Source organism: Oncorhynchus mykiss, chromosome 29, assembly GCF_057628025.1.
Source record: "Oncorhynchus mykiss isolate SJ-2025 chromosome 29, ASM5762802v1, whole genome shotgun sequence".
Lineage (NCBI taxonomy): Eukaryota > Metazoa > Chordata > Actinopteri > Salmoniformes > Salmonidae > Oncorhynchus > Oncorhynchus mykiss.
This window is the reverse complement of record NC_143050.1, coordinates 19773780-19786678: the sequence shown is the minus strand read 5'-3', so window position 1 is coordinate 19786678 and position 12899 is coordinate 19773780. Positions and strand designations below refer to the sequence as shown.

Genomic DNA, 12899 nt, shown 5'->3' with positions numbered 1-12899 from the left:
TATAGACAGAATAGCAGCTGACTGCTTATTCCCTAAATAGTTCTTGCATAGTTTGGCGCTGTGCTTTGGTCATTGTCCTGTTGTAGTAGGAAATTGGCTCCAATTAAGCGCTGTCCACAGGGTATGGCATGGCGTTGCAAAATGGAGTGATAGCCTTCCTTCTTCAAGATCCCTTTTACCCTGTACAAATCTCCCACTTTACCACCACCAAAGCACCCCCAGACCATCACATTGCCTCGACCATACTTGACAGATGGCGTCTTTTCAGTGGCGTGCCGTGGGCCTGGGGCCTGGGCCTTCAGTGAGGTCCTACACAGTCCCACCCGAATTAATCCACCTCTTATTACCATCATTATGATGCCATGGCTCTGGACACTATACATTTAGACAGAAACGCAGTATAACCAGGCGTTGCGTCGCACCCAAAGCAGTTTCACCGTGATGATAAAGACACATAACTATTCACTGAAAATAAAAAATAAAACAAATAATTTGCAACATAGGCTATTTGCCATTTTATTTTGTTAATATATAGGCTATTTAATATTAACTAAATAAAATGCGAAACATACATACACATTTAATAAAAAATCAAATGCATTGTATGCCTACTCACCAAAGACTGATTATTTGAACACAATATCCATCCTCCTTTCTTTCCTCAAGAAGACTTCAATGACTCTGTTGTACAGTCTATCTGTGCGTTTTAGTTCCACCAATAAGTCCTTTTCTATCGACATGGAGGCTAATGCTGAAAGCTGAGTCTGTCCAGTAGCATTTCTGGAATACGTTTTGATTCGCTTTAAGGCCGAGAATGACCGCTTGACAGAAGCCGTGGACACAGGGATAGTCACTGTCACACATGCCAATGTGTAAAGTTGCCCCATGTCCTCATTCAGATTTTTCTGCTTAAGGAAATCAAGGAGATGAGAGGGACGTTTCCCTTCAAAATCAGTCATAGCATACATTACAGTCAGTTCTGTTTTTAGCTTGGATAGGTCGAACAGTGTTCCGTGACTCTCTGTTATGCTGGAGAAGGCTGTTTGCAGGATTTTTTTTCCGGTAGGTCTGAAAGTGCTTGGGGTCCAGGAGGGAGAGAAACATACATTTTTCGTGGTCTTGAAATCTGTTTCCTATCTGGCAAAGAATGTTGTCCAGAATATTGCTGTGGAGTTGTTGGTAGTATGTGCGAGGGTCTCCTTGTGCTGGGCCTCTGCGTGCGCTGGGTGAACTTGAGATGCGCGCTGTGTCATCGTAGATTTGACTGAACCCGCGCCTCTCTCGCTCAATTGTAATAATAGGCATTCCCAACAGTGCAGTTTGCAGTGCTTCTAGGAGCCTGTGAGCCATTGATAGCGCTCGTAGTTGGAACTTTGAAAGTGGCGAACGAACCCCTTTCCCGCCTGTGACAGGCTTTGTAGCGTCGGCGTCGGGCGACCTCTCCTTACAATGTCTAACTTTTCTTGAAAAGTTCGTCTTGAGAATGGCATTATAATTATATCCTCAACCAAATCGATATATTCTCCTCCTTCCGCCATTGTGGGTTGAAAAAACAGCTTAGTAGTACGCAAATTAATTCATTTATCAAATTCAGTTTCCTAGTTCTGAGGTTCTGCATAGACCTGCCTCTCAATATTGGTAATCCAATGAAAAGACGAGCACGCACTACGCCTGCTAGCTGGCTCTTGTGTGACACTGGAGCCATCCAGCAGGCATACAATAGTTAACTCTAAAGCTGATTGGTTGACACAAAATTTTAATTTCCATTCACTTTAAGCTACAAGCGCCCGCACTGTTGATTCTGAAGGCCTGGGGGCAGATTTTAGACCCCTGGCAACACATGATGGCTGAATATGATTGGATAAAAGATCTAACATAAAGGCCTAGCCCTCCAAATCTCAACCTGGGGCTGGAAGCAGTGCAACCAAGAGGAAAGCTATGAAATGAAGAGTATAACTCTTACTCTGGGGAACAATTTAATACATATTTGTGGGAAAATATATTTTAAAAAATATATATATTCTGATGATGTTTAGGCCAGCAAAGAAGGCCTTGCAGTGGTGGGCCGTCAGGGCCAGCGTCTTTTCATTTTTTCTGCATCTCACAAATGTTATTTTTTGTGATCTGAACACCTCAAACTTAGATTAGTCTGTCCATAACACTTTTTTCCAGTCTTCCTCTGTCCAGTGTCTGTGTTCTTTTGCCCATCTTAATATTTTATTTTTATTGGCCAGTCTGAGATAGGGCTTTTTCTTTGCAACTCTGCCTAGAAGGCCAGCATCCCAGAGTCACCTCTTCACTGTTGATGTTTTGCGGGTACTATTTAATGAAGCTGACAGTTGAGGACTTGTGAGGCATCTGTTTCTCAAACTAGACACTCTAATATACTTGTCCTCTTGCTCAGTTGTGCTCCGGGGCCTCCCAGTCCTCTTTCTATTCTGGTTAGAGCCAATTTGAGCTGTTCTGTGAAGGGAGTAGTACACATCGTTGTACGAGCTCTTCAGTTTCTTGGCAATTTCTCACATGGAGTAGCCTTCATTTCTCAGAACTTGAATAGACTGACGAGTTTCAGAAGAAAGTTCTTTGTTTCTGACCATTTTGAGCATGGAATCGAACCCACAAATTATAATGATCCAGATACTCAACTAGTCTAAAGAAGGCTAGTTTTATTGCTTCTTTAATCAGAACACCATTTTCAGCTGTACTAACATATTTGCAAAAGGGTTTTCTAATGATCAATTAGCCTTTTAAAATGATACGTTTGGATTAGCTAACACAACGTGCCATTGGAACACAGGAGTGATGGTTGCTGATAATGGGCCTCTGTACGTCTATGTAGATATTCCATTTTAAAAAATCAGCCGTTTCCAGCTACAATAGTAATTTACAACATTAACCATGTCTACACTGTATTTCTGATCATTTTGATGTTATTTTAAGTGACCCCAAACTTTTGAACGGTAGTGTACGTTGGTAACCAGTTTATAATAGCAATAAGAAACCTCAGGGGTTTGTGGTGTGTATGGCCAATAAACCACGGCTAAGGGTTGTATCCAGGCACTCCTCGTTGCGTCATGCATAAGAACTGCCCTTATCCATGGCACATTGGCCATATACCACACCCTCTCGTGCCTTATTGCTTAAATATATTAGATCATTTTTATGATTGATTGCATGACTTTAATAATGAGAATTGTCTCTCCCAGTATGGGGGTCCCCACCAGCACCATCTGCCCAGAGACCCCCGCAGAGACCTGGGCTCCCCAGCAGAGAGGTGGGCACCTTCAGATCGCTCCAGGGCCTTCCCGGGCAGGATGATGGACCAGGAACTAGGACCATGGAAGCGCACGGCCTCCCACCATCACAACCACCACCGTGACCAACTTCCACACCGCTCCCCACCCGCAAAGCATCCCCCCCCTCCCAGGGAAGACTGCCCTGCCAAAAGGAGCAGGAGCTCTTGTCCTGAGCAGGTCAGTCACCACCTATTCTCTGTTAACCCAGAAGTAAAATCTTCCATAATATGTTAATTTGGTCAGCTGTGTGATTAACTTCTTGGTCTATACGTATTAGAAATCAAGAGTTCTGGGCCTCCCGAGTAGCGCAGTGGTCTATGGCCGAACCCGGGCTGTATCACAACCGGCAGTGATCGGGAGTCCCATAGGGCGGCGCACAATTGGCCCAGAGTCATCCGGGTTAGGGAGGGTTTGGTAGGGGGGCATTAATTGGGTCATCGTGCTCTAGCGACTCCTTCTGGCGGGCTGGGCACATGCAGGCTGAACTCGGTCGTCAGTTGAACAGTGTTTCCTCCGACACATTGGTGTGGCTGGCTTCTGGGTTAAGCAGGCGGGTGTTAAGAAGCGCGGTTTGGCAGGTCATGTTTCCAGGACGCATGACTCAACTTTCGCCTCCTGAGTCCGATGAGACAAGATCGACATTGGGGAGGAAAAGGGGTCCATGTGGGTACTCGTGCAAAGCACTCGAAGCGCAGCAGTTTAATAAGCACTTCCTTGGCCCAACCTGATACGTCCATATAACCAGTAGTAAAAACACAAAAAACGAAAATACTGCAGCTTGTTATCTCACGCATCCCATTGAGTCTCGGCAGATTCTTCAGTCTACACACAGAATCTGCCCAGGGGAGATAAGTCGCCACCTGAACTAGTGATCATGACATTACACCTCTTCCTAGGCCATTCTCCCTGTGCCTGTGTTTTCCAGGAGTGGAAGGTCCCCCACCACAGCTGGTTCTGCTATTAGTGCTTGAGAAATATGTTCTCTCTAACCTGATCTAGGATCAGATGGCTCTACTGCTAACCTTAACCACTAGGGTAATATCATCTAAATCCCCCCCCCCCCCCCCCCCCACACACACACACACACACCCCCACCCCCAAAATGTGTTGATGCATGCCAGCAAAGCCACTACACATCACAATACTAAACAATACATTAATTGCACTACAACGGTGACAAGCGGTACCCACAAACTGTTAGGGCCTACATAAAGCTGTCCCAACAGCAGAGCTTTCTTTTCAGCCCCATGGAGTGAATCCTTACCACCGCTACACCTGGCTATCAGCGGAGCCTTGTCTGGCAGCGTAACAGTTAATTCAGCCTTGTTTACTGCCTTTTTTAAAAACATAGCTGAAATGGCTGACTATATCTCCATGGCATATTACATAATTTATGCAGCAGAATATAAGACATTTCTGGACTCACTTTGTTGTGCGTACTTCATTGGCAAATTTTGTCATAAGAGAAAGATTTACAATTCCAAGTTGGATGACCGTTAAAAATGTATTTTTCCAGTCTGACTTCCCAGCTGCAATACTTGCGGTTAGCCACTGTCACCGATTCCTTCCAAACAACTCATTGTTGAATTTACGATTTCCAACTTGTTGTGTAATGTTTATGGCCGATGAGCACCGACACGTTTTATCTATAATTTATCTTCATTATTTCTCTTCACATGACAAGGATTAAAAAGGATTTAATAGATTTGTCTACTTGATTTATGATGATGACTGCTAGCTAAGATTTTGAAAGTATGATGTTGACATGATCAGTCCAATCAAAGCTACTGTAGATATCATGTGATTTGACCTCATTTTATCTGCCATCATTTTATCTTGCCAGCACCATCCCACCCTGCATACCACTGCTGGCTTGCTTCTGACGTTAAATAGGGTTGGGCCTGGTCAGTCCCTCAATGGGAGACCAGATGCTGCTGGAAGTGGTGTTGGAGGGCCAGTAGGAGGCACTCTTTCCTCTGGTCTAAAAATATCCCAATGCCCCAGGGCAGTGATTGGGGACACTGCCCTGTGTAGGGTGCCGTCTTTCGGATGGGACGTTAAATGGGTGTCCTGACTCTCTGAGGTCATTAAAGATCCCATGGCACTTATCGTAAGAGTAGGGGTGTTAACCCCGGTGTCCTGGCTAAATTCCCAATCTGGCCCTCAAACCATCATGGTCACCTAATAATCCCCAGTTTACAATTGGCTCATTCATCCCCCTCCTCTCCCCTGTAACTATTCCCCAGGTTGTTGCTGCAAATGAGAACGTGTTCTCAGTCAACCTACCTGGTAAAATAACGGATAAATAAATAAATCAAATCTGTGGCCAATCCTTCTTGAAGGGGATTTCTAATCTAAGTCTATGCAGGACCCAAAGGGCTCACATTTTCGATGTCTACCCTTACTAAAGGCTGGTGACATAGTGTCCCCATGAGTGACAGAACAGAGTGAACAGAGCCAATCACGGTGCAATACTCCTATTTTCTGCTGGCCTGCCCCACCACCACAAAAAGCACTGAGCTAGGCTGAAACACCTGCATTTTGGAGTAGAAATCTGCCCCACCTGCCCTGAATGATGTGTCACCACTGTATCTATCTGATCCTGGAACAGTGGTTTGAAGCAACTCTGAGTGATATTTATACAATAGCACCACCTTCTGGCAGGGTTCAAATATACATCACCAGGATACCGACTGTTATTACTGTTCTCTCTCACCAGCCCTCTCACCGTGGATCAGTGCATCTACCCGGCCCAGACCAGCACCAATCACCACCCCACTACCCCCCATCCGAACAAGGCTTCTGGAAACAATCATATGACAGACCTGGTCCTCGCACCCATGCTGACAGGAGGAGCTTGTCTATAGAGTTACAAGTAAGTCAGTTAATAGCAAATGATCTTCAAGAAAGCCATGCTTTATTAAAGACTATGAACCATCCTCTCTCTCTCGTTATTTCAGGAATCCACCAAGTCAGGATTAGGGAGTCTCAAATACAGAACACATCATTCTACCCATTCTCCAGTTCCCCAGGCCCTCTTCAATGGTCAAGACCCCCCTCCTTCCTCCTATGCCCGCCACCCTTCTACAGCCCAGCCCAGTGGCAACAGAAGACCCCCCCACCATGGATCCAGAGTGGAGGTGGATGGCCAGTCCCAGCACCCCTCCTCACCAGCAGACCGCACCGGCGTGCCTTACAGCCAGCACCTCCACCACCAGCATCCCACATCACCCCCCTCAGTACCTCAGCACAGCCCCCCAGCTCCACGCTCCCACAGACAGCAAAGGGATCAGACCCCCTCCCAGCCCTCTGCTACAGAGCCTCCCCACCGCAACAGCAACCACAGAGATGGATGCTGCACCACCCTGAGCTCCTCCATCCCCTCTGGCCTCTCCAGCTCCACCACTCCTAGTAAGGCCAGTGGGAAGAAAGATCCTCCTCCCAATCAGAGGAGCCCTGACATTGGCACTGACACACCCCACAAACGGGGACCAAGGACACCCTCGCCCAGTCCCACACCTCCCCCTCTCTCTGCCTCCCCCACATGGCTAGGCTCAAGCGCTCAGAGGTTAGAGATGAAGCCTAGCAGGGCCTCAGAGCCTCAGACCCCACCCAGCTCTCCTACTGTCAACAACAACAGACCTACTGGCAACAGGCCAGAGCTGCAGCCTCACAGACACAAACAGACAGAGAGGAAACATAAGGAAAGGAGAGCAGAAAGAGGTGAGGAGGGAAAGAGGGAACAGAAGAGGAAGATGGAGGAGAGGACAAGGAGAAAGGAAAAAGAAGAGAAAAGTGGGGATGGGGTGAAGAATAAAACCCATAAAGGTGAAGAAGGGAGGGACAAAGTGGAAAGGAAAAAGAAAGAGGAAGAGAGGAAGACAGAGAAAAGGGAGAAGAGCCTTAGGGATAAAAATATGGAAAAAGCAGAGAGGGGATCCTCAAAGTCCCTATGTAAATCATCCCTCCCTCCGTCAGTATGTCCTTCCTCCCCTAAGTCTGGATCTAAGGTTCCAGGGACGCCAGGTAAGCCAGGCCAACCCTCCCAGACACCATCCACCCCTGGCAAACACATACACAGGGAGAAGGCCCAAGAAAGAGGTGGAAAGTCCCATGAGCACAGCTCTCCAAATAGTTCAGAGACAATCCCACTTGTTGGCCCGCCTGCAGCCCGTCCCAGCCAACCCACACCCTCCCCACATCCATCCAAACACAAAAAGTCAGAGAGGGGAGGGACCCTGAACAAGTCAAACCCAACTCAACCCAAATTCCCAGTCAAGGACTCACCACTACCAGCCTGTCCTCCACTCACTACCACTCAGACTACCACCAACAACAACAACATCAGCACCAACACGAACAATAAGACCCGTAATACCAGTCCTCAGCCCACCAGCCCTTCAACATATTCTAAATGCAGCCCAGGGAGGAAGGCTGATTTGACCCCCTCCACACTCTCATCCAAAACCCCAGCAGCTCCCCCTATGGCTGGGTCAGGGGGATCCATCCAGATCCAGACAGAGACATGGGGTGTTAGTCCAAAAGGTGGGGTCCTGCGGGCCCCAGATCTCCAACCTGCGGCGGGGGTGGGCAGTGTGGAGGAGATGGGAGACAACCCCCCTGCCAGCCCCCCTGTTCTCAGTTGGCAAGGCTCCCCAGCATCAGCCCTGAGTGAGGAAGAGGAAGAGGAGGGAGGAGTGATGAGGAGACCTGTCCTGCAGCCCAGCCCAACCCACGGCCCGCCCCTCTCACCCCCCCATGGGAACTCAGAGGGGCTCAATGAGAAGGCCGAGGGTGTCGGTGAGGGGAGGGGTGCTGATGACCTTCGCCATAGCGACCTGGCCAAGCTCTATGGCTTGCCTGATACTCCCAATGGAGTGGAGGAAGAGGAGGAGGAGGAAGAGGAGGACAGTGGTGGGGACACATCGCCCAGCTCTCTGCCTCCCCGTCGGCCACACCTTCACCAGACAGGAGTGGCTGATGTCTTCAAGTCTTTGGCCTCATTCCTGGGGGGCCAGAGGTACACATATCGCGGCGGTCCGTTTGGGCGTCCTCCTCCTAGCTCCATGGGAGGAGTGAAGTACTCTTCATCCCTCGCCATGGATCCCGAAACCAATTGTCAGGACCAGCAGAACCCCTCCCCCACATCTGACTCCACCACGCCCCCAAGACTCACTAGCAAATCATCCACTCACACTACCTCAGATCCGCTTTCCAAACCCCGCCCTCCTTTAAACCTCGACCAACCACAGCTCTCCGTGGGGGAGCGCACAAAACAGAAGCACGCGAGATTGGAGGAGATTCTGAATGAGAGAAAGAAAGAGAAGACTAAGGGTGTAGACAGTGGGGAGACGGCCGGGTCTCTGAGCGCTGAGTTTAGACTGACCACCACACACCGGCTGCCTGCCACCACCAAGGAGGAGCGAGGACAGAGGGAGGCACGCAGGCAGACAGACAGAAAGACGGAGCCAAGCGGTGCGGATGGAAACCGAGATGGGGAAGGGAAGAGGAAGAGAAGAAAACAAGATAACAGCGTCAGCAGTCATCAGAGGAGTGGAGGAAATGAAAAGAAGAACGTGGAAGAAAAGTGTGACAGAAAGTCAGCCTCTATAACGCTGTCCTCATCTACACCTCACCCCAGTCGCCTAGCCAAGCAGCACAAAGACACTAAGAAGAGCCGTCCCATTCAGGGGAACCATGGCCTCCAGAGCAAAGACATCCAGGGACAGAAAGACAAGACGCACACAGGAAACACTGAGCAGGGGGCACAATCAACAGAGATGAAGAATGAGAGGCGCAGTGAGCCTCAAACCAAGACGTCCACACCAGGCAGCAACCCAGACATATTGGCAACAGCATCCACCACCAGCTTTATCAACACCTCCTCCCCTTCCCCCACCCCGGCTGCCTCTGCTGCCCCAGTGAGGAGGACCCCCTGTCCCCTGGCTGCTGCTGATTTCCTCAAGCTGAAGGCTCTGTCCATGGGCTCTCCCAAGGAGCTGAAGATCCGTCTGATCAAGGTGGAGAGTGGAAACCGAGAGATGTTCATCGCCTCCGAGGTCGAGGAGCGCAGGATCCCACTAAGAGAGGTCAGCATCAGACACACAGCCAGCGAGGTCGTCAGGTCCTGCAAGTGAGTACACGGTACATGTGATGTAGATTTAGATTTAGATTTTAGATTCTTCAAAGTAGCCACCCTTTGCCTTGATGACAGCTTTGCACACTCTTGGAATTCTCCCAACGAGCTTCACGAGGAATGATTTTCCAACAGTCTTGAAGGAGTTCCCACAGATGCTGAGCACTTGTTGGCTGCTTTTCCTTCACTCTTCGGTCCAACTCATCACAAACCATCTCAATAGGGTTGAGGCCGGGTGATTGTGGAGACCAGGTCATCTGATGCAGCACCATCACTCTCCTTCTTGGTCAAATAGCCCTTACACAGCCTGGAAGTGTGTTTTGGGTCATTGTCCTGCTGAAAAACAAATGATAGTCCCACTAAGTGCAAACCAGATGGGATGGCGTATCGCTGCAGAATGCTGTGGTAGCCATGCTGGTTAAGTACGCCTTGAATTCTAAATAAATCACTGAGAGTGTCTCCAGCAAAGCACCATCACACCACCACCTCCATGCTTCACGGTGGGAACCACACATGCGGAGATCATCCATTCACCTACTCTGCGTCTCACAAAACCCGGAGGTTGAAACCAAAAATCTCTCTAATATGACTCATCAGACCAAAGGACAGATTTCCACCAGTCTAATGTCCATTGCTAGTGTTTCTTGGCCCAAGCAAGTCTCTTCTTATTATTGGTGTCCTTTAGTAGTGGTTTCTTTGCAGCAATTTGACAATGAAGGCCTGATTCACGCAGTCTCCTCTGAATAGTTGATGTTGAGATGTGTCTGCTACTTAAACTCTGTGAAGCATTTATTTGGGCTGCAATCTGAGGTGCAGTTACGTACTGTAAAGAACTTACCCTCTGCCGCAGAGGTAACTCTGGGTCTTCCTTTCCTGTGGCGGTCCTCGTGAGAGCCAGTTTCATCATAGCGCTTGATGGTTTTTGCGACTGCACTTGAAGTAACTTCCAAAGCTCTTGAAATTTTCCGTATTGACTGACCTTCATGTCTTAAAGTAATGATGGACTGTCATTTCTCTTTGCTTATTTGAGCTGTCCTTGCCATAATAGAACTTTGTCTTTTACCAAGTAGGGCTGTCTTCTGAATACTACCCCTACCTTGTCACAACGCAACAGATTGGCTCAAACGCATTAAGAAGGAAAGAAATTACACAAATTAACTTTTAACAAGGCACACCTGTTAATTGACATGCATTCCAGGTGACTACCTCATGAAGCTGGTTGTGAGAATGCCAAGTGTGCAAAGCTGTCATCAAGGCAAAGGGTGGCTACTTTGAAGTATCTAAAATCTAAAATATATTTTGACATATATTTGTTTAACACTTTTTTGGTTACTACATGATTCCATATTTGTTATTTCATAGTTGTGATGTCTTCAGTGTTATTCTAAAATGTAGAAAATAGTAAAAAATCAAGAAAAACCATTGAATGATTAGGTGTGTCCAAACTTTTGACTGGTACTGTATATTTACTACCAAGACATTTCATTGGAGGAAGAGAGGTTGTGGCACAAAACAATGAAAAGTGTATTTAATTCAATCTTATTGAATTCTCCCACTTCATCTGTCTCTCTCTGTTTGTTTAGGGGGGCGAAGGTGAACGGGAAGTTTCGGGAGTCCTATCTGCTCCCTGCTTTCTCTGTCAAGCCTGTCCTTAGCACCAACACACCCATCCCACGAGAGAAGCTCAACCCCCCCACACCAAGCATCTATGTGAGTCCACACTCTGGGGGCGCTGCACTGCGGCTGACCCTATGCACCAACCTGTCTGTGTGGGTGTTCTTGGGGGGGGGGGGGGGGGGGGTGTTAAAGCAACAACAAAAAAACATGCAGCTCTTTGTCTTATGACAATAGACCATAAAGTAATCTTCTTCTTCTTTTTCCCCCCTCTTTTCTTCTTCATTCTCATATCCATTACTCATGTATCAGTTCTGTATTTGTGCAATGCCCAGTTGATGTATTCCTGTGTTGTCCTGTGTGTCTGTGTCCAGTTGGAGAGTAAGAGAGATGCCTTCTCCCCAGTCCTCCTCCAATTCTGTACTGACCCCAAGAACCCTGTCACTGTCATCAGAGGCCTGGCTGGATCACTACGAATCAGTGAGTTTGCACATTTCAATTTTTCTCAGGGCTAAAAGTTAAAACATCAACATAATTTATCATCTACTCACTATACTTTTGTCTCTCTTTCCTCTCCCTCCCTCTCTGTCAGACCTGGGTCTGTTCTCCACTAAGTCTCTGGTGGAGGCCAATGCAGAGCATGCTGTGGAGGTGAGGACCCAGGTACAGCAGCCTGCTGATGAGAACTGGGACGCTACTGGTTCAGCTCAGACCTGGCCCTGCGAGAGCAGCCGCTCACACACCACCATCTTCAAGTACGCTGCGTACCAGGCCTCCAGCTTCCAGGAAAGCCTCCAGGTTGTGGATGAACACACACACACACACACACAAGTATCACACACAGAAACACATAATGCTTACCTATACCCCCCCCCCCCCCCCCCCCCACTTCCTCTCTTTGCCCAGCTAAGTTCATGTGCCTAAATGTGTCTACAGGAAGAGAAGGACAGTGAGGATGAGGATGAGGATGAAGAGAAGAAGACTCCGTCTTCTGACCCATCAACCAACCCTGCATCTGGCACCAGCAAAACCAGCCCTACTGTGGTTACTAGCAAAGCAACTCTTACCAAAGTTGGCCCTACCCCTATTGCTAACACACTCAGGTCACCTCATAGTATCCACAGCATACTGTGCAGTCAACTCCTTATGAAATCAAATACAATACGTTTAATCAAAACAATGTTCTGCCGTTATTAAAGACACTTCTTCTTTCCTATAGGCCGGAGGCGAAATCAACTGGGAAGATTATCAAATTCGGCACCAACATCGACATCTCTGATCCTAAGAGGTGAGATTAGCTTTTACATGTGGTTGATTGTTTTAGACAGGGCTAAGGACACCATTAGAGAGGAAGTGTTAAGTGTTTGACATGTGTTACCAGGTGGAAGCCCCAGCTGCAGGAGCTGCTGAAGCTACCAGCCTTCATGCGTGTGGAGTACAATGGAAACATGCTGAGCCACGTGGGACACACCATCCTGGGCATGAACACCGTCCAGCTCTACATGAAGGTCCCCGGCAGCCGTACACCTGGTCAGTGTCTGAGTTATATTGGTGTGTGTTTATATGCATATTACATGCCTCTGTCCATTGGCTTAAATATATCTGTATGTCTGTTTTCAGGCCACCAGGAGAATAATAACTTCTGCTCTGTGAACATCAACATTGGGCCGGGAGATTGTGAGTGGTTTGCAGTCCATGAACACTACTGGGAGCACATCAACAATTTCTGTGAGAAGTGAGTCATGGTTCTGTTTTTGTGTGAGGGTCTGTTTTCAAATTAGTTAAGCATTTTGAGCTGTTCTGCTCATTGAAAGGCATAACAACAGTGACTCAAAGGGGATTTGAACCAGCAA

The 12899-nt window shown here is 47.9% G+C and overlaps 1 protein-coding gene across 9 annotated transcripts in view; it reads left to right on the top strand.

Annotated features, from left to right (window-relative positions):
* Nucleotides 1-12899, top strand: part of LOC110509928 (uncharacterized) — a 37737-nt gene that overhangs the window by 21769 nt on the left and 3069 nt on the right. For all 9 annotated transcript variants that reach the window (XM_036968030.2, XM_036968032.2, XM_036968027.2 and 6 more), the window contains 10 exons: nt 3207-3473; nt 6016-6171; nt 6257-9429; nt 11016-11142; nt 11421-11526; nt 11639-11844; nt 11983-12149; nt 12266-12334; nt 12428-12576; nt 12667-12781. In XM_036968030.2, coding sequence (XP_036823925.2) covers nt 3207-3473; nt 6016-6171; nt 6257-9429; nt 11016-11142; nt 11421-11526; nt 11639-11844; nt 11983-12149; nt 12266-12334; nt 12428-12576; nt 12667-12781 — 4535 coding nt within the window. The remainder of the gene's footprint in view (nt 1-3206; nt 3474-6015; nt 6172-6256; nt 9430-11015; nt 11143-11420; nt 11527-11638; nt 11845-11982; nt 12150-12265; nt 12335-12427; nt 12577-12666; nt 12782-12899) is intronic.